Consider the following 25,424-nt stretch of genomic DNA (forward strand, 5'->3'; position numbering starts at 1 on the left):
CATTCTGTGTATATGAAACACAGCTCTTACTGCAAAGGGAATAAGAGATAGTTACCCAAATATGAGTGCTCATAGTCTGGGAACACAGACTCAGATTGCCCCAAACACCAAGTTCCCATGTGCTAAGTTTCATGAAGTTTTTATGGTGCTGGAACAAGGAAAGTCACAAGGGCAACTTTTAAGTATATTGGTAGAAATGTCAGGTAGGTGGGTTGCAGCCAAGCAGGGAATCTGCACTGTAGGTTTCACATGTCATCCGATAACATTCTTAGCCTTTGGGTTAGTAGAAGCTGAGGACCTGTTAAGTGCATACACCCCAGTGTTTTCACATGATAGTCACAGAATGTTAGGTCAGATTGGGGTGGGCATTGAAGGAGCAAAAGGGAGCTCAAGGTAACTTGGTTCTTGATTTGCCACATTCCACCTCTCCACAGTCACAAAGTTCTAATCAACCAATCAGCCTTGCAGAATCACAGGTGTGGCTGTTTTCTTGGAACCTGAGTTCACAATCTTCAGCTTAATAAAGAAAGGGGGGAACATATGCTGAGCTTTTTAACATCTGTGGTAAGAAAGAATCTTCTATCTGTGAACGATTGTGAAGAAGAGAAAGAAGTCAACGCTAGTTCAGTGGTCACGTCTAGGACTGCACAAGTTTGAGCCAAGGGCTCAGTCTGGATGGAGAAGGCACTGAGTCTGTGGACTGTCCTATAGGAAGGAAAATCAGCTTGCATGTGGTTGGGCACTCTGTGTGGTTTCTGGCATCCACTGGAGGACTTTGGAATCTATCCCTTGCAGATAAGGGGAGGGGTGTGGGAGGGCGCTACTGTAATAATTGTCATGGGTTCAAAGCCTTAACTGTGATAAACAAGAGGTCCATTTGTATATTACAATTTTTGGAAAGTGATAAAGCATGATGGAGCCACAGGACTTGGAAGGGGCCCTGAAAGTAAAAGAACTTGAGAACAAGTATCCCTTTTCAAAGGGCTTTCTCTCCCTGCTTCTGGGAAGACCTAAGGGTGGAACACAGTCTGGAAATCCTGCATGACGTGTCTTCTCTGGTGAGACTTGGAGCCACACTTTCCAGTTGGGGTTGAAAAGCCACGGCCCCCACTGACTGACGCTGTCCAGAGGCTTTCCTGCGGGTGTGCAGAACCCTGAGGAACCAGTGTCTTTAATTAGTCCGTCTTGGCAGGGGGTGGTGGAACATGCCTGAAATCAGTACATGAGGAAACTGAGGCAGGAGGAGCAAGAGTTGGAGGCCAGCCTGGGCTACACAGCAAGGCCCTGTCACAGAAGAACGACTTCCTTCTTGGCTGGGGTATGTAGTCAGTGTCAGCTGCTGTTGGCCGCCTCTGACGGGAGCCTGAGTCGGTTTACTAAGGCGGGAGCAGGAGCTGTCTTGAATCTTCCTGGTGGTGGTGTATTTGCCTAGGCAGTGTCAACAGACATCTCTTCCCCCGTGGAAGAACCTTGAGTGCATTTGGGGACTGGGGTTAGTTCCAGGAACGTGAGCTACTCAAAAGCAGCCGCAACACTGGAGATCCCTCACCCCAAGTCAACCCTCTTCCTCATTTCTCTCCAGCACCTCCCAAGACCTGTGGAGCTGGGAGGCTGTGCTGATGTAGTCTTGGGTGACAGACAGACAGTCTGGTGAACTTCCTCCTACGAGGGGACGCGGGGAGCTGAGTACCTTAGCTTGGTATAAGCATGTTGCTTTGCCTCCTTCTTCACAGTGCCTGCAAGCCAAGCTGTTTTCTAAGAGACCACGGCAGTTCCTCTTCTATGATGGGAATAGTCATGTTGATATAGTACAGTCAGCGGGCTTCTGACCCTACTTTATCCTGCCTCCAAGGCTTGCTTATGTGTCTCTACGAAAGGCCTTTCACTTGCAGGGTGCTTTGTCCAAAAGGAATAATGTCCTCTTTCCTGCCTTCCCCAGAGGACTGGCACTTTCTGTGAGATGTCCTGGTGAAGCACACTATGTCACACAGATATAAAAGATGAGCATTTTAATATCCAGAAAAGATGTTTCTGAGGTGGCCGCTTTTGACACCGTATTTTAAATCAATGCTATTGTAACTTTGTATTCTTGTGTGGTGAACAGTGAAAGCCTTACTATACATACTGATAATAACTGTCATTAGTCAGCACATGCCATCCTGTCCAGCCTTACGGGATATATTTACTTTACCCTCTTCTCACAGGAACCCTTTGATGCCCAAATTATTCCTCATTCCGCTACTGAAGGTCTGAGCGTGGGAAGGCTGCAGTGGGGCGGGAAGGTAGCTCAGTGCTGGTGGACGGGACTGTGGCTCAGTGCTAGCACACTTGCCTGTGGTGCACAAGCCCCTGGGTTCCATCCCCAGGACTGAAAAGGGAAACAGAGAGGATGGAGAGACCTCAGTGTACAAATGCTGCTGCTGGGCACAGGGTGAGCAGAGCAGAGTCCGCAGACTCTGCCAAGAATGGGGAGTGAGCAAGCAGGGCCAACCCCTGGGCTCCTGCAGGGATGAAGAGTGAGGCAGGAGCCCACTGTGCAGCCCAAGCTGGCCTTGAGAATGCTCCTGCTTCCCCTCAGGTGCTGTAGCAGGTGCGCAACACCATGCTCGGTACTTCTGGTTTTGTCCCACAACTCTAACAAACTGTCTAGTTTTCTTCTGAGCTGTGAAGCCCAGAGCGCAGGTACCAAGAGCAGTAAGTAGAACCCCCTTAAGACCCCTGTGAGGGATCATTTCCAAGGTTCCAGCATCTGTTTTGAAATAGACATGTCCTCCCATAGGCATTTCCTATGTCGAGTCTTATTTTAATTTTATATATATGTGTGTGTGTGTGTGTGTGTGTGTGTGTGTGTGTGTATACATATATATATATATATATATATATATATATACATACTTTTTTTTTGAGACAAGGTCTCAGTGTGTAGCCCCGGCTGTCCTGGAACTCACTCTGTAGACCAGGCTAGCCTTGAACTCACAGAGATCCACCTGTCTCTGCCTCCCAAGGACTGGCATTAAAGGTGTGCACCACCACACCCAGCCTCTTAATCCCCCAAGTAATATTTGGAGATGAGGCTTTCAGGTAGTAATTAGGTTAGAGGTCTTGAGAGTGGGGCCCTCAGGAAAAGGAGAAAGACCAGGGCTCATTCCATGCCACACAGGAGCATGGCGAAGACAGCAACCAGGGAGGCTTTCACAGGGAAGTCAGATACGAGCAGGAGAAGGCACCTGGTGTGGCCGTTTTTCTGAAGTACAGTTGATGAAGTCACCAAGAAAATTTAAAGCAGGTTTAAAAAAAAAATCTTAAATTTGCTTAATCCCTTTTAGTACATTTTGGAAAGATTTCATGCAGTGGTTTAGTATTTTTAAGTTGTAGAGTTAACCTGTATGGAACTAGTATGCTGTTCTAGATAACATGATCATCATGGCCAGCTGTAAGCAGGTGCCGTGTGTGTGCATTCACTGCCTGAGAAGGAGCCTTGGGTATTCACTCCAGTTCAACTATTTATCCTTCAGAGTCACGGAGCATCTGTAGGGAACATAGTGAGGTAAGGAAGATTTGTCTTGCCCTGAAGTTGTCTGTGGTTGTTTGGGGAAAGAAATAAGGAAACCGTGTTTGTAATCTAACTCACCACACTGCTGGAGCACTCTGCAGCTCGGCCATACAGCTCCCTTTCCACTGGGGAAAGGTAGGGAGGACAGGCAAATCCAGTGATTCCCTCGGGAAAATGATACTCGACTGAAATCTTGAGTGTGGTAGAGTTTTCTAAGCAGAGGGAATATAAGTGTAAAAATCCAAAGAGAGCAAGGTGAAGTTGGATACTTACAAGCAGTTCAGTTTGGCTAAGGAGCAGAGGTGAGGTTGTGCTGTTGGACAAGGGAGGAAGGAGATACAGGTGGTGCTGGGCTACCTAGGAAACTCCAGGCCTTATCCTGGGGTGGCCAGGAGCTTTTTAGGGTGGATATAGGGCCCACACAGCTCTTGTGCTACTCCCCAGCTCCCCCCACCTCCACACCCCTGTCAGATTTGTATTTTATGTGTGTTGATGTTTTACCTACATGTGTGTCTGTGTGAGGGTGCCAGATCCCCTGGAACTGGAGTTACAGACAGTTGTGAGCTGCCATGTGGGTGCTGGGAACTGAACCCGGGTCCTCTGGAAGAGCAGTCAGTGCTCTTAACCACCGAGCCATCTCCCCAGCCCGTCACTGGTGGTTTACCAAATACCGTCCCTGCCTCAGGCCTCTGTACCTGCTGCTCACCTGCTGCTCTTCTGCCTGGCAAGTACAGATAATTGTGTTGGCAGTATGCTGCCCTCAAGTAGGGCAAGCCTAGGATGGAACAGGAGCCCAATGCAGTGGTCTAAGTCACAGTCCTCTACAGAATTGCATTTGTTTATTTATTTATACACTTTTGTGTGGTGGATGAGTGCATGCCTGTGCGTGTATGTATTCATCCTGTGGCACACATGTAGTGTTCAGAGGACAGCCAGTGAGAGTCAGTTCTCTCCTTCCGCTACGTGGGTTTCAGAGATTGAACTCAGGTAGTCAGGCATGGAAGCAAGAGCTTTACCCACTAACCATCTCACCAGCTCTAAGGCACAGCTCCATATGGGATGCTATAACTGAATGTCAGGGTTGTGAAAGATTTGGCACAGTAGAAGGTGTCTGAATGTGCAGTGGCTACAGCTAACTCAGAATGAAACCTGTAATGAGTCTGTGGAGCCTCTGGCAGCTCCTGCCTGTGTGGCATCATGTGGCTTCTCTTGCTGCCTCTTTCTGAACATACCATGTGTACTTTACTCTGCACACACCTCATGGCACTCCAACTAATGCTGCCTGAAGCAACTCAGCTGAGATCTGAGACTATTGCGTGTTATAAACTGCATTACTTTTACTGTTCATGCGCCCTGGTCCTCGACCTTCCCGGTACTTCAGCCCTTTAATACAGTTCCTAATGTGTGGTGACCCCAACCATAAAAGGATTTCATTGCTGCTTCGTGACTGTAATTTTGCTACTGTTATGAATCATAATGTAAATATCTGTGTTTTCCAATGGTCTTAGGCAACTCCTGTGAAAGGGTCAGTTGACTGCCAAAGGGATTCCGACCCATGGGTTGAAAACCACTGTTAAGGAAACATAATGGTTTGATTATGGAAAATAAATACTTTTAGTATTTTCATACTGTCATTCCTCAGCGTGTATCAAATAATATACCTTTGAATTATATTGTTAGAATGTTTAGTTTAAAAGTTGATGTGAGTTCTGTTTTCTAAAAAAGAAATCCATTATGATGCTAGAGAGATAGCTCAGTCATGTAAATGTGGGAACTTGAGTTTGATCCCCAGAACTCCTGTAAAATGACAAGTGTGGTGGCATGCCATTGTGACCCCAGCATTGGGGAAACAAAGGCAGATCCCTGGGATTCACTGGCCAGCCAGACAATTGACAAGCCCTAGGCCAGTGACTGGTGCTTCAAGAGGAATGTCAAAGAGATTGCCTCTGGCTTCCACATACAAGGACACACACACACACACTCCTTTAAATGAATTTTGGTTTGGAATTAGAACAGAATTTCCAGCAATTTCTTTTTTCTTTTCCTTTCTTTTTTTCATTGTTTTGGTTTTGGTTTTTCAAGACAGGATTATTCTTTGTAACAATCCTGGCTATCCTAGAACTCTTTTTGTAAACCAAGCTGGCCTCAAACTCATAGAGATCCGCCTGCGTCTGCTTCCCAAGTGCTGAGATTAAAGGCGTGCGCTACCACTGCCTGGCTTCGGCAATTTTTTAAATAGCCTTCACTATACTTTTGCCATTTTGTATTATTATGTGAAGCAGTGTTCTAAACATTGATTATAAACCAAATGTAATCAATTCTGAAAAACTGAAAATGCTCATGTCCTGCAGCATCAATATGCAGTCAAGATGTAATTAGTTAGGGAAAAATAAATAAGTACATCCATTTCATGTGTATGCAAATTTTCTTTGTTCTTTAATAGATGGTTAAAGTATATGTACACCAAAGATAGTTTTAAAGTAAATTTTTAATAATTTACTACTAGCAAACCTTTGCTCTTTACCTAGTTTGCATGTGTGTGCAGGTGCACCTGTGTGTGTACACCTGTGGTCCCAGCAGGTGTGTATGCAGGTGCACCTGTGTTTGTACACCTGTGGTCCCCAGCAGGTGTGTGTGCAGGTGCACCTGTGTTTGTACACCTGTGGTCCCCAGCAGGTGTGTGTGCAGGTGCACCTGTGTGTGTACACCTGTGGTCCCAGCAGGTGTGTGTGCAAGCATCTGAAGCCAGAGGACAACCTCAGGTGTCATTCTTGGGAACCATCAAGGTGTTTCTTGAGGATAGGGTCTCCTCAGTGGCCTGCAGCTTGACCATTAGGCTAAGCTGGCCATCCAGGGAAGCGCAGGGATCCTGTCCCTACCTCCCCAGCCTTGGGTGTGCATGGATATTTTATGTGCATTCTGGGGATCGGACTCAGGTCCTTGTAGTTACATGGCAAACACTTTATTGACTGAGCCATCTCCCAGTTCCCTATTTTATAAACCTTTATACCCTGGGTCATATAAAAGTTTTTTGTGGGGGGTGAAAAGGGTTATGAGAAGAAAGAGTTGAGAGGCTGTGGTCTAAGAGAGACAGCACTGGGGAGTGGCAGCACAGAGTGTCATGGCAGATGTAGGGCTTGGGGGTGGGGCAAGGACCACCAAGGAGGGTCCGGTGGATTAGAACCGCAGCCAAGGGCAGCCTGCTTCCTGAAGATCCCGTTGTGGTACATGGTAGGACCTCATGGCCACACTGAAACACAAGCTGCCTGGATTTGCTCGTCAGACTCTCGTGAACAAGGTTATAGGATAGCCTAGAGCTTTGCACTTAGGACTGTGGGCCTGGGCTGTATGTAGATACACATAATAACATGCTTGCGTGAGCATAATGGAATAAACAAGACAAAAATCAGAGTGAATGCTCAAGATGACCGTGACCAAGTAGTTCTTAGTAAGAATCCTTTAGTGCATGCTCAGGGCTCATATGGAAGTCCTCTTTAACAAGCCCGGCTTGGCTCAAACACCCGGCTGCTGCTGCTTGGCCCTGCAGTTGTTGAAGCCCTAAACCTCAGACATTCTCAGGCCTGGCCTCCACTGAAGATTGGAGTGCTCCTGCCCCGGCTCCTGTAGAGATTTGGTTTGTTTCTGAAAGATTCATTTTAAAGTTTAGATGGAGAGCCACATTGGTTACATCTGAGCCATGTGTGACTCAAGGGAACAGAGGGGTGACTGCATGTCTTAAAGGGGAAGTGTGAGAACTGGAGTGGCCAAGGCAGTTCCTGCAGACTTGAAACAAGCTGGTCAGATGGTTTAGGAGGGAAATGTCCTGTGTGTGTGTGCATCGCATACATGCACATGTGTTATATGTGCTCAAAATACTGTTGTGCAGACATGGCTCAATAAACTGGGCCATGCTGTTTTCCAGTCTTAAAACAGAAAGGAAAATACTATCCCAGACTCACTGGTGTTATGGGTTGGAGTTTTAGAATTGGATCTAGAAGAAACTAGGATGTTTGGAAAGGGACTTCAACTAATAATCCTGAGTTAATAACATAGATTGAGAACTAAGTTCCTAAGAGTCTGATGTGTCTCTGGCTCATTATGAATTAATTGCAAGGAACTTACTTGGTATGTATCATATATTAATGATCTATTACTTTGGAAAAGAATATCCCCAAATTTAGTGGCTTAACATGGCACATTGTCACACACTCTGTGTGTCAGAAATCTAGCCTGACTTAGTCTCTTAAAGAGCTGCAGTTAAGCTGTTGCCAGGGCTGGAGTGTCTCATGTGAAGACAGGAAGAGCCACTGTCCGGCTCACACGGCTCTGAACAAGATGCAGTTTTCTGTGTGCTATGGGCTGGAGCCCAGCCTACCCTCAGTGCTTTGCCACAGGCCTTTGCCTCGGCCTATTTACATACTTACAATCTTCAAAAGCCTAATGTCTGCCATGGCGTTATTGAGACCTTGTCTCAAAAAAAGGTGCACATGGAGGTTGGGAGAGACAGGGTCTCACTATGTAGCCCTAGCTAGCCTGGAATTCATTCATTATGTAGGCCAGGGTGGCCTTGAACTCACAGAGATGCACCTGCTTCTGCCTTCCGAATGTTGGGATTAAAGTGCTAAAATGCCCTGCAGTAGTATAATTTTTTTAAACAAAATTGCTCAGACCCAATCAGCTTCATAGACATAGTGGGCTGGAAATCCAGTTAACGTCGTGGTGTCTTCAGTGTGCCATGTGGCCCCTTTCTGGCTTGTCGATGGCTGTGTTTCTGATGCATACTCACATGGCAGAGAAAGAATGGGCTCTTGTCTCCTCTTCTCATCCCGCTGTGGGAGCTCACTCTTCCTGACTTCATCTAATTACCTCCTGGAGGCCTCACTCCAAGTCCATTCACACTGTTTATTCAGACTTCAGCATATGAATTGGGGATAAAAGGCAGAATACCAATCATTTTCCTGTATTTCCACAGACTTTACTCTGATACCAGATGGGTGAGTTTTTCCCAGCCAATCCTGCAACTCTCCAGACACCAACAGGATGGCTTACAATTCTGCCATGCCTCTGAATACCAGGGTTAAGGCTTGGCCCTGCAGGACCACACCCTGCTTCAGATGCCAGTCACAAGTTGTGAGTCTCTAGGCCTGTCTACAAAGCAAAGCTTTCTAAGACTTCTTCCTCAGGTTTGGTAATCTACCGTAAAAGCTCTCAGAACTTGAGGAACATATTCTCTGGTATGTCAGAAAGGATGTGATAGGTTGAAGATGTTGAAGATGTTTGTAGGTTTAAGGTCCAGAAGGTTCTGAGCCCCAGAGCATGTGTCCCTGCGGAGTGTGCCATTTCGCAGCATGGAGATGTTAATTATCCCAGAAAGTCCCTGGACTCCATCTCTAGTGGTTTTTAACACAGGCTTTATCAGGTAGGCACAGTCAGGTATTGACTCCATCTTTACCCTTCTCTCTTCCCTGGAAGATGGTGAGTGGGACTGAAAGTTACTAACTGTGGCTTCTCTTCCTGGTGTTCAGCCTTCACCATGAGGCTAACCAGGAGCCTACCACGAGGTGCCTCATTAGAAAGGAGTCATCCAGAGTCTTGAGGGTTAGAGGAGTGGCGGGAAGTGGGTAGAAACCAAGAGTGTTTCTTATTACATCACAGTGGGGTACAAGTATTCAGTCCATAGCAGATCCCTGAGGCTATGTGAAAGCCAGCTACCATGGTTGGTACCCATATTTATGTTCCTCTTGCCTCACTATGCCAAACAATCTAGCATGTGGCTGTAAAAATTAATATGCTCTCTGTGGTAGGCTGAATAATGACCCCCAAAGATAGACTTTATAATCCCACTATGAGAATGTGACCTTAAATGGCATGAGACTTTGCAAGTGTGGCTGAAGACTTGGGAAGGAGAGATTATCCTGGATTATCCATGTGGGTCCAGTGCATTTACAGGAAGATATGAGTCAGACAGCCTCCAACAGGACAGTGGAAGCCAGGGAGGGAAGACGTGAGGCAACCGGTAGCAGTGTGGCCATAACTGAAGAGTGTGGGCTGCTGCTTAGAATCCTTCAAGTATGTCTCAGTTCTGCTGAGTCCTTCATTTTGGCTCTTAAATCTGCTTGGTTCTTCCAGCCCTCGGAAAATGAACGGTAATAAATACTGTTGGGAGACGGCAGGTGTGTTTTCATTTGTTCCTGTAGCAATGAAAAAGCACAGTCTTCACCAGAAGACTTGGGGAAACCCATTCACTGTTTTAAAGAACAAAGGTTTAAGTACAAGGTGAAAGTGGGGGTTTCTGAGGGTTTGGTTTGTCCTCTAGTGACTGTAACATTTTGTTTGTTTTATTTTTTGTAGCGTTATAGGAGTCAGAAAGAGGTTGCGATTCAAGTACTCTCATATACTTGACTCAAGCATCTCCTGTACGTGGGCCATTTTGACCCCCATTGTGCTCTCCTTTCTCTCCCGTGTCTCCCTCCTGCTGGTGTGCCTCCTCCTCCCAAAGTCCCCCTTTTACATCATTCATATGTATATAAAATATGGAGATGGAACTAAGATGGCTTAGTCATGGAACCTGAGTTTGATCTCCCAGAACTCAAGTAAAAAAAAAAAAAAAGCCAGGCATTGGGGCTGGAGAGATGGCAGTTATGATCACTTACTGCTCTTACAGAGGACCCAGATTTGATTCCCAGCACTCATATCTGGGGGCTCCCAATCACTTGTAATTTCTATACTAAGAAATACATGGCTTCTGCAGGTGTATGTGGTGCACATAAACTCACACATACATGCATATGCTTAAAAATGAAAATAAATATTTTTTAAAAAGCTATCCATAGTGGGCCATGCATGTCTCTCTCAGTGCAGACAAGGCAGACAGGTAGACCCTAGCACTCACTGGTCAGCCAGCCTGGCCTGCTTGGTGAGTTCCAGACTGGTAAGAGGCACCTGAGCAACCCAAGGTGTTGTTCTGGCCTACACACTCCCACACGCTGTGATTTTATTTTTATTAGTATTAGTTCTTTGAAGAATTCATACATTTTAAACCATATTCACCTCTTCTCAAACTCCTCCTGTGTCCACTCCTTTCTTCCCCACCTGTTCTGTGCTCTGTCTCTTTTGTTTTTTCTTCTCATCAAGTCCAGTTCATGCTGCCCATCTATTCATGGATATGTGGTCTTCACTGGAGTTGTTCAAACTACCAGGGGCCACACCCTCCCTCCCCTAGTAGCTGTCAGTTGCCAATAACTCTGCAGCTGGTAGTGGGACCTCATGTCTGCCCCCTTCTCCATGCTGGGATGTAGTCTGGCTTGAGTTTGCACAGGGCTTGTGCATGCTTTCACAATTAATGGGAGTTCATATGTGCAGCTGAGTAATTTGGTTTGTTTGTTTGTTTGTTTGTTTGTTTTAAGTGGGGGTTTCTCTATGTAGCCCTGGCTCTCCTGGAACTCACTATGTAGACCAGGCTGGCCTTGAATTCACAGAGCTCCTCCTGCCTCTGCTTTCTGAATGCAGGAAATAAAGGTATGTACCTCCATGCCTAGCTATAATTTTTTCCTTTATCGTTGAATAAAACTCTATTGTTTGTGAATCACATTTTTTAGTTCATTCATTTGTTGATGGATATCTAGGTTGATTCCACAGTAAACATGGATATATATCTCTCTGTACTATGCTAACTTAGGTTCCTTTGGGGAGTTTGGGGTTGTTTGGTTGTGTCTCTGTGTGTGCCTGCATGTATGTATGTGCACTGTGTGCATGCCTGATGCCTGCAGAGGCCAGAAGAGGGCATCTGGATCACCTGGAATTGGAGTTACAGGTTGTCTTGAGCCACCATTTTGGATGCTGGGAATCCAACATGGATCCTCTGGGAGAAGAGCCAGTGAGTGCTCTTAACCATGGAGCCATCTCTCCAGCCCTTTTGTTTTTTTGCTTGTTTGTTGACTTTTGAAACAAAGTCTAAATGCATTGTGTAGCCCAGATTGCCCTCAAATTTACCATCCGTGATTTAACCTCAAACACTGGGGGTGGTGTGCCCGGGCTTACCACCCTGCTCCTCCAGGAGCCGTGGAACAGTTTAGATCTAATTGCTTCACTGTTCTTTTTTGGGGGGAGAGGGCAAGAGGGAGGAAGCACATGCTACAGTGCATGTGTGAAGGCCAGAGAACAACTTTTGGGAATTGGTTCTCTCTGCCATATGGGTTCCAGAGATCAAACTGAGGTCACCAAGAAAGCGCCTTTTCCTGTGAGACACCTTGCCAGCCCACCTCTCTGTTTTGTTTTGTTTTTACAGTCAGGTCTTTTACTGTCTTGTACATTACGCTGTGAATTCATAGGGAGCAGCTCCAGCAACACAGGCTCCTTCCCGTTAGTTCCCATGAAGTGTGCTCCTGGCTCCAGCTGAGCACAGGTGCCTTCCCCAGGCTTCCTTTTTTTCCTGATTGTTTTTCTTCACTAGTTTCAGGAAGCTGGCTCAGCTCTTGGTACTTAACATGTTCAGTGTTCAGTGTACTTGTCTTGGCAAGAACCTTGCCCTTCACCTGCTTGTTTATAATGATGCCCGTGGCCTGCTGAGTGGCATAGATGCTTCCAGTTTTGCCATAGAAACACTTACGGTCCTTATTTTTTGAACAGGGTCCATTCCCTTGGGTGTCTACAATATCACCTGTCTTGTAGATTTGCATGTATGTGGCCAAAGGAACACATCCATGTTTCCTACAAGCCTAGAGAACATACAGCAGGATCCTTCCATGTCTGTCATTTTGGTGAATTACTAGGAGATGGCTGCAAAAACAAAAACAAAAACAAAAAAAACGGATCTCTGTGAGTTTGAGGCCAGCCTGGGCTACCAAGTGAGTTCCAGGAAAGGCGCAAAGCTACACAGAGAAACCCTGTCTCGAAAAACAAAAACAAAAACAAAAACAAAAACTAGGAGATGGCTGCTATGCACCAAAAGCAAAGCCACCTTCTCCATCCTAAGAGATCCTCCATAGTTCTCTTCAGTACCAGATTCTACCAACATTGATAAAGTGGAATAAACGTCTTCAGGTTGCTATACGGGGACCTGCAGGTGATACTTTCTCACAGATGGTGTGGCACTTGGCAGAGAACAGCACCAGAGGGTCCATTTTAGAGCATGTTGTCATTTGCTTGGGTTGGCCCTCGGGGCTGTAAACTCCGTGGGACAAGCACACCTGGTACAAACTGAATCTCCTTCTTAGGTTTCCAGCCAGATGTTGTGAAATTCTTTTGTTTTGTTTGTCTCTAGTGCCTGGAAACCTTGGCTGCTACAAGGATCATGGAAACCCACCTCCTCTCACTGGCACCAGTAAAACATCCAACAAGCTCACCATACAAACCTGTGTCAGCTTCTGTCGGAGTCAGAGGTTCAAGGTACCAGCTCTGCAGTGTATAAGAAATGCACAGTGTACAGAGAAGATAAAGACAAATTAGAACAGTCCACCCGTCTAGCCACACAGGAAGAGTGGGCTCAGGAGTCAGGAGCACAAGGCAGCACTCAGTTTAAAGATGGGGAGTGGGTAGCAGCCCCTGTTTGGCCTCTGACTGAGTTGTGATTTGTTATGAGCAGGGATGTTAATGACTCCACAGAGAATCAAGCCAAGACAGTGGGCCCCTTCCTTGGCAAGTTGCCAAGGCCTACCTCTTCTCCAAATGTTCTCTTTTCTTCCTCTTCCTTATCTGGAATTTTCCCCAATCACTAAAATTCAGTAGTGCTGGTTTTTGTTAAGTTAGGCAGAAAACAATTCCTCCCTCTCTCCTGTTGTTTCCTCTTCCTCTTTCTCTAACCAGGCCAGTCTAAAGCCATTAATGAGGCCCAAGAAAAGCCCAGGTTTCAAGCTCATGTGGGGCAGGTGAATAAGCAAGGCGGCTGAACCCCCATGACCATGTGGATGGTTGCTTGTGCAGAACTTGAGCGTATAATGAATGTATCAAAGCTAGTGTGTTCCAACTACTGGAGAAGGGCTGTATAAATGTGGAAGCTGGAGAAAACTGAAGTGAAGCCCATAGGTAGTGTTCCAGGGGATTGGATGGTGTTAGCTCATGGCTTTGATTATACAGAGGTAGATAATGATATAGGTAGTCATGCAATGACTGTGTACGTACACACATACACTTCATCACTGTCCAGCAGGAGCCTTGCTGTATGCACACTGATAACCGAGAGTGTAGCCAGCACTCGGCTCTCTACCAGAAGGAAGCTTGGGGGGTATTACCCATGTTGTGTTGGTTCTGAGAAAGCACAAGATGCATTCAAAACACCTCATGGAGGACGGAAACATTAATACAGATTTATCAAAGGGACAAAGCCACCTTGAAGGAGGACCATGACCTAAACCTGATGTGCTTTAAACTTCAGATAATGGTAGTAATAGATGCATCTTATTGACTAAAATAAGAACACACCACTCCACAGTGAGCAATGAAATGAACGAAGAGATAAACATTCCTGATTAGTGAATTCAAACTAGTTAAGTATAGAAGAAATGAGGTAATTATTACCATATGACAGCTTTTGTAGTAATGATTGATAGGAAATGACCATCAAGCTCTACAAATATCCCAAAGCCTCACTATTTGGGTGAAAGCCTACCTACTCTTAAGAATCTCCCGCAATTGCCAGGCAGTGGTGGCGCAGCCAGGCGGTGGTGGTCCACACCTTTAGTCCCAGCACTCGGGAGGCAGAGCCAGGCGGATCTCTGTGAGTTCAAGGCCAGCCTGGTCTACAGAGCGAGTTCCAGGACAGGCTCCAAAGCTACACAGAGAAACCCTGTCTCGAAGAAAAAAAAAAAAAAAAAAAAAAAAGAATCTCCCACAATGACCATGCATGATGACACACGCCTTTATTCCCAGCACCAGGGAGGTAGAGTCAGGCTGATCTCTATGAGTGCCAGGCTAGGCCAGCGTGATCTACATGGCAAGTTATAGGCCCACTACAGCTACATTTGAGACCCTGTCTCAAAATACAACAAACAAGTGTGTGTGTGTGTGTGTGTGTGTGTGTGTGTGTGTGTGTGTGAGAGAGAGAGAGAGAGAGACTCTCATATAGTCCAAGCTGACCTTGAATTCCTGGTCCTCCTTGCCTTCCTCTCCCAAGTATTGGAATTACAGACATGCATCATAGTGCCTGGATGTAATTTAAAGTACCTATTTTAAAATATCTACAGCTAATACACTACACTGTTATGAAGGGTTCCATGTTTCCTAACTAGTATCATGAGCAGCCAGTAATACCCATTCTTACCTCATTGGCCTGGAGGATCATGCCAAAGAAATAAGTTTTTAAAGCCGGGCAATGGTGGCAGACACCTTTAATTCTAACACCCAGTAGGTAGAGGCAAGCAGATCTCTGTGAGGCCAGCCAGGTCTTACAAAATGAGTTTGAAGACAGCCAGGATTGTTAGACAGAGAAACCCTGTCTTGAAAATATGTATATACATATGTTTAAAAAAAAAAAAAAGGAATAAGGGCTGGGGAGATGGCTCAGTGGTTAAGAGCACTGGCTGCTTTTCCAGAGGACCCAGGTTCAATTCTCAGCACTCACAGCTCATAGTTCACAATTCCCAGCTCACAACTGTAATTTCAGTTCCAGAAAATCCAACACCCTCATACAGGTGTACATGAAGCTCAAAACACCAATGCACATGAAATAAAAATAAATATTTAAAAAATAAAATAAAAAAGGAGCTGGGCAGTGGTGGCGCACGCCTTTAATCCCAACACTAGGGAGGCAGAGGCAGGCGGATCTCTGTGAGTTCGAGGCCAGCCTAGTCTACAGAGCAAGTTCCAGGAAAGATGCAAAGCTACACAGAGAAACCCTGTCTCGAAAATTAAAAATAAAAATAAAAAAGGAATAAAGTAAATAGATTGGAAAGTAAGAACTGGTTTTTATTTAATAGAACATTCTAAGGAACCTACGAAAAACAATAAATAAGTTTAACAAGGTTGTAGGTTATAAGGTCACATACAAAAAGATATGTTTACATATACTAGCAGTGAACAATTAACAATTGTTTCCATATACTAGCAGTGAACAATTAACAATCTTTTCATATACTAGCAGTGAACAATTAACAGTTTTTTCCGTATACTAGCAGTGAACAGTTAACAATTGTTTCCATATACTAGCAGTGAACAGTTAACAATTGTTTCCATATACTAGCAGTGAACAGTTAACAATTGTTTCATATACTAGCAGTGAACAGTTAACAATGTTTCCGTATCCTAGCAGTAAACAGTTAACAATGTTTCCGTATCCTAGCAGTGAACAGTTAACAATGTTTCCGTATCCTAGCAGTGAACAGTTAACAGTGCTTCCGTATACTAGCAGTGAACAGTTAACAATGCTTCCGTATACTAGCAGTGAACAGTTAACAATGCTTCCGTATCCTAGCAGTGAACAGTTAACAATGTAAGCTTCTAAACAAATAGTGGTAGTAATACTGTATATACTGATGATAACAGTACTATATGGCTCTTCTCTGGAGCTCACCAGATGCTCTTTTGCAGTATATTTCAATAAACCCTTTGTTCAAAAAGAAAGACTAGAAAAAAAATCTTACCATTTTACAAGAGTAAGGATGGCTTTGACAGTTGGGCCCCGAGTTTTACCTGGTGCCTGGCATGTGTAAAGCCCTCCATCCCATCAACACTGGGAGCAAAAATGAGGAGGGATAATAAATGAGATTTAAGAACTCATTCAGAAACTAATAAGACTGTGGAGAACTAAAGATCTCATAGATGATGGTGCAGACCTCATTTTACAGCCGAGACAACGAGAACATTATCAAAGTGGTAATTCCCCCGGGTGTCTCTATAAATGAAATGGAATCCTAATAAAAAATCAAGCTTTAAAAAGATGGCAAGCTACTCAGGAGCTAACACTCAGTAGTAAAGCCTGCCTGGGGCAAGCAAGGCCAGGACAGTGTCAGTGCCTAACAATGCAAAGGAAAATGGCCGACCCTGACAGAGGGTTTAAGATTGCCAAAGCGATCTTGGGAAAGGGCAGTTTTGTGAGACTTCCTCACCTGACCTGTAGACTTCTGAAAAGCTGGTGTCACCAAGAGAGTAATCATGAGCCAGTCAGAAATTTCCCACAGGCAAATCCAAACACCCATTTGTTATTTTTTGTTTGGGTAAATAAATTTTATTAACAGAGGCATGCTTATTCATTTACATATTGTCTGTAGCTGTTTTCATTGAGTGACCATGAAGCAGGGTAGAGAAAGAGACTATGTAGCCCACAGAATAAATAGTATTTACTTCTTGCCTTCATAGAAAGGGTTTTCTGAAATGTGCTGTAGACCAGTGGAACCATCTAGAAGCAGACCTACACACAGGCTTTTCATGAAAGTCTCAAGGCAGTTCAACAGTGAAGGGTCGTCATCAGATACTTCTGAAGAAACAGTGTAGCTCTTTGTGAAGAAAAATAAGTCTTTAGTTTTGCATCAAGGCTTAGACAAAGATTGACTTTAAATTAAACTACAGAAAATAGTTACTGTGAGAGTGTCATAAAAATAGACATACAGAACAATAGACTTTACAATTCAAAAATGAGTCTATAAATTGATGGTCAATTGATTTTCAACAAAATTGCCAAGATCTTAGAGTAGGAAGATAGTCTTCAACAAATAGTACTGAAGCAGTAGCATAATCCCGTGCAGGAGAGCGCTTGGACCCCGTGATGGTCACTGCACAGCGCTGTGACAGAGAAGCTTAAGGAGGAGGGGATATTTTAGCTCATGCTTTGAGGCGTGGCATCAGGAGCATGAGGCGTGGCATCAGGAGCATGAGGCAGCGGCGACGTCGCACCACAGTCAGGAAACAGAACGGTCCAGTGCTGGTGCTTAGTTCACTTCCTCCTTTTGTTAAATCTGGGGCCTCAGCCCGAGGCAGGCTGCTGCCCACAGTCAGGGTCAATCTTGATCCAAAACGTGTGAAAAACTAAAGATCACAAAAGTAAAGTGTCAGGCAACACGCTTTTGGAATAAGCAAAAGAAAACAAGCAATTCATCACCAGAGAGGACACAGCAGTGGCAAATGAGCAAATGAACTTCTGTGCATCATTGGTCATTAAACTAATGCAAACTACAGCCGCCATCAGACACACAAACGTCAGTGGCTAAAGTCAACTAGACTACAGTAGCAGGTGTTGACAAGGGTCCAGAGCCGTGACAGCTCATACACAGGGTTGGTAATGTAGCTTAGTCCTGGGAAAGGTTGGTGGTTTCCTTAAAAAAAGTTAAACCCAGCAGTCTCACCCCTGATTATTCCCCAGGACAAATGAGAACTTGCATCCACCAGGAATCTGTACACAGTTGCATCTAGCAGTTGTATTCATCATAATGAAAACCTGGAAATGGATGAACCACTGGTGCCGTGTCCACATTAGACAGAACTGTATTAGGTGAAATAAAGGAGTGAACTGCTAGCATATGCTCCAGTGTGCATGAACTTCACAGCCATGCTGGGTTGTTGTTGTCTAAGCTGTTTTATGTTCTAGAAATAACAAAATGACCCTAGTAGAAAAACGTGGGTAATAGTTGCAGGGTCTGTGGGAGGAGCAGAAAGCAAGAGCAGGAAGGCCACCAATGTGGCACAGCTTGTTCTGTGTCTGAGGATTGGCTCCTGCGGGACTGTGTGCTCAATCAGTGTATTAACATAAAAGATGAAAGGAAAATGTAAACGGGGTTTCAGTGAGTTTGCTGTGAGGTTCAGCTAGAAAGCGCACGTAGGGGCCTGAGAGACTGCTCTTGCAGAGGACCAGAGTTTGGTTCCCTGCATCTATGTTGAGCTCCTCACAGCCACCCCTAACTCAGGCATTAGGGTATCTCACACTACCTTCTGGTCTCTGTGGGCACCTATACTTGTGTACATAGACACACACACAGATGGACAGATGGATGGACACACAGATACACATTAAAAAATAAATCTTGAGGACTAGAGAGAGAACTCAAGCTCTAGAGGATGTGGGATTGGTTCCCAGCATCCACATGGCAGTTCAGAACTGTCTATAACTCCAGTCTCAGGGATCCAATGTCTCTTCTGGCCTCTCCAGACACTGCACAGCACACATGCAATACTCACAGAGACATGCAGACAGAACATGCATACACATAAAAACAAAAATGTTAAATAAAATTTTACCTGGCTTGCCTGGTACATAGTAAACAGTCAATAAAATGTTTAGCTGTTTTTATCAGTATTCCATGTAAACATAGGATGGTGTCCTCCTTAAAGATTTTGTTAAATGTAGTGGGAATGAGAGCATCAGAAAGGAATTCTCACAGACAGGGAACACACTAGTGGTGTGGAGCTACTGGCCAACTTAGACTAGGCAGTAAAACTAAGGAGAAGAAAGGACAGGCTGGAAACTAAGACTGATTGCTCGGGGTTTGGGGGGGAAGGGGCTACTAGCTTCCTTTGGACCTGACACCCCCATAACATTCCCAACATCAAGTGATAACATTTACCCCAGAACCCCTAAGTTCATAGCCATCTCATAGTGTAAAATGCATTTGGTCCAACTTAGAAGTCCTCACAGTCTTCTTCTGTCATGGCAGTTTGCTGGGATGGAGTCAGGCTACGCCTGCTTCTGTGGAAACAACCCTGACTACTGGAAACATGGGGAGGCAGCCAGCACCGAGTGCAATAGTGTCTGCTTCGGGGACCACACGCAGCCCTGTGGTGGGGACGGCAGGATTATCGTCTTTGACAGTAAGTATGTCTGGTGCCAAAGGCATGACCAGGGACAACATGCCTACCCACCCACCTTCCCATCTGTTTATTCTTTCTCTTGTCCACACTCACAAAACACCTGTCCTGTGATGCCAACCATAGCTCAGCCCTTGGCACAGAAGCCCCGAGCAGGCTGACTCCGAGCCCCTCTAGAAGGAAAAGCAGTGCTTAACAGTGATCATCTATAGTTATGATTAGTGCTCTGAGTAGTGTGGCTATTATGGCTGTCTTTGCTGATCCCAGAGCGCCATGGCCAGCAGAGTAAGACCCATGGGAGGCAAGAAGGTAATTCAGTCCAGCATGACTCAGTAGCTGGTGTTAGTTCAAACTTTGGGATCTGACCCCCAAGTAGTTTATTTTAGGCATATTTAGACATCGCACAATTTGGTGAAAATTTTCCTGGTGGTAATTAACTCAGTCCTGTGTGCACAATAAAGCTTAAGACATGACTGCATGGAAACTCTTTATAAAGTATGTGTGACATCATCCATAAGGATAGGTTCTTGCCAGGTGGTGGTGGCTCACGCCTTTAATCCCAGCACTCAGGAGGCAGAGCCAGGCAGATCTCTGTGAGTTCAAGACCAGCCTGGTCTACAGAGTAAGATCCAGGACATGCTCCAAAACTACACAGAGAAACCCTGTCTCAAAACACTCCCCCCAAAAAAATAGGTTCTATACATTGATTAGCTCATGATAAGGGTTTGGGGGAGGGTCCACTGTGGCCTTGGCCACACAGCACATAGGTCACCAGGCTATTAACTGTGCCCCCTCCCAGCCTTCTGGGTAGATAACAGGTTATGCATCCCTCTCTTTGAAGGAACAACCCTGTGGTTAACATCCCTGGTTCCCCTAGTGCTCATGTGCCTCCCACAAGTTGTCTTGGAGCTACTTTGAAGCAGAAAGACTGGGCTTATGCTTAGCACATACACTGGCATTCCTGTAGAGCGCCTCCTCTCACGTGCTCTTGTTTGAAAACAACCCCCTGTGTGTTCGTAAGCAAGGGGCTCTGTGCCTCACCAAGGGGCGTCTGAGAAGATAACCTGGCAAACACTTCACGTCATTTTCCCAGCCCTGTCTGTGCATCTGCCTGAACCACCACCTCTCTGTCCCACCACATTTGTGAGGCATCGAGAGGCAAGGCTGGCTGAGTGAAGTGTGGATCCTGAGCCTTGACCTCTCCAACACTGCTCTCATCCCTTGTCATAATTCACGGACACACTCAGTGGCGGTGAGGCCGTACGAGAGGTATGGCCTGATTTGAACACTCGAGAAAAGAAGGTCACAGGTGAAAGGTGGAAGGGAGACTTTGAGCTTACTGAGGATAATTTAGTCCATCAGCAGGGTCTTTGATGGCCTGGGGACTGGGCCTGCACTCCTGACATCTCAACTAGGCAGGGGCTCCATTTTGAGCAAAACATTCACAAGACTTGTTTCTTAGCGCTGCCGTGATGAAGTATCACACATTGTAGGGCTTAAATCAATAGGAACTTGTTCTCTCACAAAAGAGAGAAGCCACCAGTCAGGATGTCAGCAGGCCATGCTCCTTCCCAAGGCTCCAGGAACTGTGACTAAAACACACAAGAGAAAGAGCTCATGGCAGGAGAGGGTTTCTTCTGGCCCGTGGTATCAGAGGGGTTTCAGGGCAGTAGAGCAGGGGGAGTGATGGAGTGGCTTTGGTTCGTGGCAGGACTGCATGGTGGAGACTGTTCATGTGTCGGCTGAGCAGGAGAGTGCTAGAACCAGCCACTGAACTATGACCTTGAAAGGCCCGCCGCTTGGAGGAACTTACTTCTTCCATCTGTATCCATTCTGTAGCTTCCCAACCAGAGGAATGAGTAAAGACATTTCAGACTCAAGTGGTAACATTCACCTCAGACTCCCCAAGTCCATAGCCATCTCATAATGCGAAATACATTTAGTCCACCTTAGAAGTCCTCACAGTCTTTATTTTAAACCCGTGACTTTAGTATGTTTTTATTTTGCTTGTGGGTGCTTTGGCTGTATGTTTGTGTGTGTACCACATGCATGCCTAATGTCCTCAGAGGCCAGATCCCCTGGAACTGGAGTTATAGATAGTCATGAGAAGCCATGTGCGTGCTAGAAATTGAACTCAAGTCCACTAGCAGAATCACCAGTGCTCTCAACTACTAAGCCATCCATCTCTTTAGTCCCCAACCCCCAGGCTTAACAGCCCCAACACTGTTCAAATGTCTAAAGTCTCTTCCAAAACATAGGCAAACTTTGAACTGTGAACCCTGTAACATCCTCTTGGTCTGGCTTCACTCTTTGCTTGCAGCTTTTCTCAACATATACCCCATGCTCCTGGCTGTAAATGGAGGAGGAGTTTCTCTGACTCAACCGCCAGTCCCAAATAAACACACAGAAGCCTATATTAATTATAAATGTTTGGCTGATAGCTCAGGCTTATTACTAACTAGCTCTTACATTTAAATTAACCCATTTATATTAGTCTATTAATTGCCACGTAGCCTATGGCTTACCAGTTCTCTGGCATCTTGTTCCTTGGGTGACTGGCTCACCTATACTCAACTCCACCCATCTTCCTCTGAGTCCTCAGTGTGATTGTTCTGCCTAACCTCATCCTGCCTTGCCATAGGCCAAAGCAGCTTTATTATCAACCAATGAGAGCAACACATATTCACAGCACCTGGCATGCCTCAAGGTCTCTCCATCAACATCTATACTGTATTCTCATAGCTTCCCACACATCTCAAAGCTTCTGTCAAGGGCTTTCCTTGAGGAACCTGACACTGCTGCCTGTCGACAGCCTTCTGAGCTTTCCTTAAAAATGTTGGTGGAGGTCTGGGGAGACGGCGCAGTTGGGCATGATGACACCTGCTTGTCATCACAGCACTAGCAGAGATAGGTTAATCCCTGGGACTCATTGGCTAGCCAGCATAGCCTACTTGGCAAGCTCCTGTCTCAAGAAACAAGGTAGACAGCTCCTGAAGAACACCACCTGAGGTGTCCTCTGACTCCCATACACAACACATATGACTGTCAGTAAAACCACCATGACTCTGTAGTTCTTGCACTTGGCACACCAGCAAAACCAGTACCATATTACGAGTACCATATTACAATGCCATATACTCTCTGCTGATAGCCTGTGATGTCTCCAGGCCTGCTTGCACTGTGCTGCAGCTGCCTAAGTGCTTAGGCACATAAGCTCGGAAAACACTTCTCTAGGCAGCCAGCCCTTCTCTAGCAGGGCACCTTGGCTATACCTCTCCCATGTAAAACCTCCTAGATGAATGTTCCATCTTACAGCCTTCAGTGGGTGACAGCTTACCACCTCCTTCCTGAAATGCCATCAAAGACCTTTGTTGTCTCAGTCCAAAGTGGCATTCTTCTCTTTGACAACTGTGGCCTCTTCTTCCAATTTGCTTTGTCTGTGACTTTAAATATACTCATTTCTGGCCAAATTATTTATTTTCATTTTCTGCTCTGTGTTTTTTCTCTGAAGTCTCATGATAAACCTGGCTAAAAGATACCCATAGTAACCACATCACAAGCAGAATGCTATGCTGTCTTAAAGGTTCTTCTGCTGAGTTATTTTCCATTACTGTTTCAGAACACAGCAGGACACAGACAAATGCCAGAATCCACAGAACGGGCTGCACTTGTGCTCACAGAGTCCTGCTCTGACCGGAAACCTCACAAGGCTCAGGCTCTCTCGTTTGTCATGCCCTGGCCTCTGCATGCCACTAGAATTACTTAAATAGACTGACGTCACTTGGAGATGTCTCCAGCTTGTATCTCCAACCTCTGCCCTCCTCCTGTAGACTGGTTCCCAAGCCCTTAACAGTGACATGGTGGGGAGCTGCAGCAGCGGTCTGCTTCCCTAGTACCAGTTTCCTGGGTTAATTACTTTTGCATCGTTTTAACCAAACACCTGACAGGAGCAGCTTCCAGAAGGGAGTGTTCGCTCTGTCTGTCACAGCAGAACAGTTCAGTTCATGGTGGCAAGACCATGAGGGACAGACAGTTTGCATGGTGGTAGACCACGAACCATCGAAGTTACCAGAGCCATCTGCCCACCCCTAGTGACCTAGCTAGGCCTGTCCCCTAAATGTGCCACAGCCTTCCCAGATAGCACAGCCAGCTGAGGACAGCAGATCAAAACATGAGCCTATAGGGAACACTGAAGATTCAGAGGATCACCAGCTCTCTCTGGCATCCATTGGATTCCAGCTGCTTCGCCCACTCCCTCTATATTCCTGAACGTTACCATCATCCCACCCTGTGTATCTGTTCCTGTGTGTCTCATGAAGGCTCTGGCCACTCGACTTCAAACCCTCTCTAACCATATGACACCATCTTAACCATGTGTAAAGACCCTAGTAATAGGAACTGAATCCATCCTTTTGGGGGACACAGTTCAGTCATCGTATAGCATATCTGTCCAGCCCAGCCCAGCTTATAGCCAATTGCTTGCAGGTTCTAACTTGGATATTGTCTGTATAGTGTGTTTACCTCTAAGCTTGCCTCAGCTGCACAGTAGGATCCTGTCTCAAACAAACAAACAAACAAACACGAAGAAACTCCAAAAATAAAGTCAGTTACCTCAATTAGAAGTACCAGAGCCAAGATTCAAACTCAAGTTTACCAGCTTTAATTCTTTTTAGCAGCTAGGATCCCTTTTAATAACAATAATAAAATAAATAGATTGTAATAACTGATCCAGTTTTCTGCTTTACGTCAGTGGTCAGTGATGCCCAGTGTGCCCGATTATTACTCTTTCCTGGTCCCTGGAAGCCATGCTTCCGGCCTGTGTGCGCTCACACACACAGCAGGTTGGCATTCTTACCACTGCCAACTCCGTCTTCAGAGGTTGGATGCTCTGTTCTTCTCGTCTGTTTCCTCTGTCGCACTTTGGATCCTACGTGTTATTGATGTGTCTTTATTGGGTCTTCCTCAGCTGCACTCAGCGTGTAGGTAAATCAAAGGACTGCTCCATCACTGATGGTGTGTAATTTTTTTTTCTAGCATTTACGATTGACTCTGGGGGTTTTTTGTTTGTTTGTTTGTTTGTTTTTTTAATACCTTTCTAGAGCTTTATTGGGAGAGAGGGAGAGAGACTCTGGGCTTTTTGTTTGTTTGATTTGGTTTGGATTTTTTTGTTTCTGTTTTTGGTTTAGAGGTGGTTTGTTGCTGTTGTTGTTGTTGTTGTTTTGGTTTTGTTTGGTTTGATTTTTTGGTTTTTCAGGGCAGGGTTTTAGCTGTCCTAGGCTGTCCCAGAACTCACTTTGTAGACCAGGTTGGCCTCAGACTCACAGAGATCCACCTGCCTCTGCCTCCCAAGTGCTGGGATTAAAGGTGTGCGCCACCACTGGCCTCATTTTGCTAGCTTGTTTGGTTGTTTGGTTGGTTGGTTGGTTGGTTTTTAATTTTGTCTTTATTTTTAGGGGTGTGTGTGTGTGTGTGTGTGTGTGTGTGTACATGAGTACAATACCAGTAGAGACCAGAAGAGGGCTTCAGGTCCACTGGAGCTAGATTTACAGGCAGTTATGAGCCATCTGACATGGGTGCTAAGAACTAAACTTGGGTCCTTTGTATGAGTAGAGTGCACTCATAACTGCTGAGCCATCTCTCCAGTCCCAGCAGTTGATTCCTTGGGTTTTTTGAGACAGTCAAGGCTGGCCTTAAATTTCGAATCCTCCTGCCTGCCTTCTAAGTGCTACAATTTCAGTCTTGGAGTCCCATGCCTGGTGCATTTGACTCTCACTGTAGTTTCCACGTCTCCCCCGAGACTTCCGGTCTGTTCCAGTGCTCTGTCCTTCTCACTGAAACGGTACCGTATTCATTATGTAACCTCCGTGTCTGGTAGCTCCGGCATCTGGGTCACTCGTGAATCTTGTTCAGAGGATTGCTTTATATCTTGGCAATGAATCTTCCCCTATTTTGTCTTGCTTTTATGCGTGCGCTGTGGTATTCTGCCACACACTGCAGGTAGAATGGTAGATGCTTAAGTAAATAGCATTTACACTTGGGCAGCCTGCTCAGTTTGGAAACTAGGCTGGGTCTGTCAGAAGCTGAGCTAGGTTTGGGCTGTTTTTCTGTCCTTCCCTTTGGTGCCCTTCAGGTTCCCTCAGAC

At 45.5% G+C, this 25,424-nt stretch overlaps 1 protein-coding gene across 3 annotated transcripts in view; it reads left to right on the forward strand.

The window, feature by feature from the left end:
• The window catches only part of LOC118591797 (kremen protein 1), a 259,224-nt gene that overhangs the window by 221,006 nt on the left and 12,794 nt on the right, over positions 1-25,424 (forward strand). For all 3 annotated transcript variants that reach the window (XM_036200171.1, XM_036200172.1, XM_036200173.1), the window contains 2 exons: positions 12,816-12,940; positions 19,132-19,285. In XM_036200171.1, coding sequence (XP_036056064.1) covers positions 12,816-12,940; positions 19,132-19,285 — 279 coding nt within the window. The remainder of the gene's footprint in view (positions 1-12,815; positions 12,941-19,131; positions 19,286-25,424) is intronic.

This window comes from Onychomys torridus, chromosome 10, assembly GCF_903995425.1.
Source record: "Onychomys torridus chromosome 10, mOncTor1.1, whole genome shotgun sequence".
In the NCBI taxonomy this organism is placed as follows: Eukaryota; Metazoa; Chordata; class Mammalia; order Rodentia; family Cricetidae; genus Onychomys; species Onychomys torridus.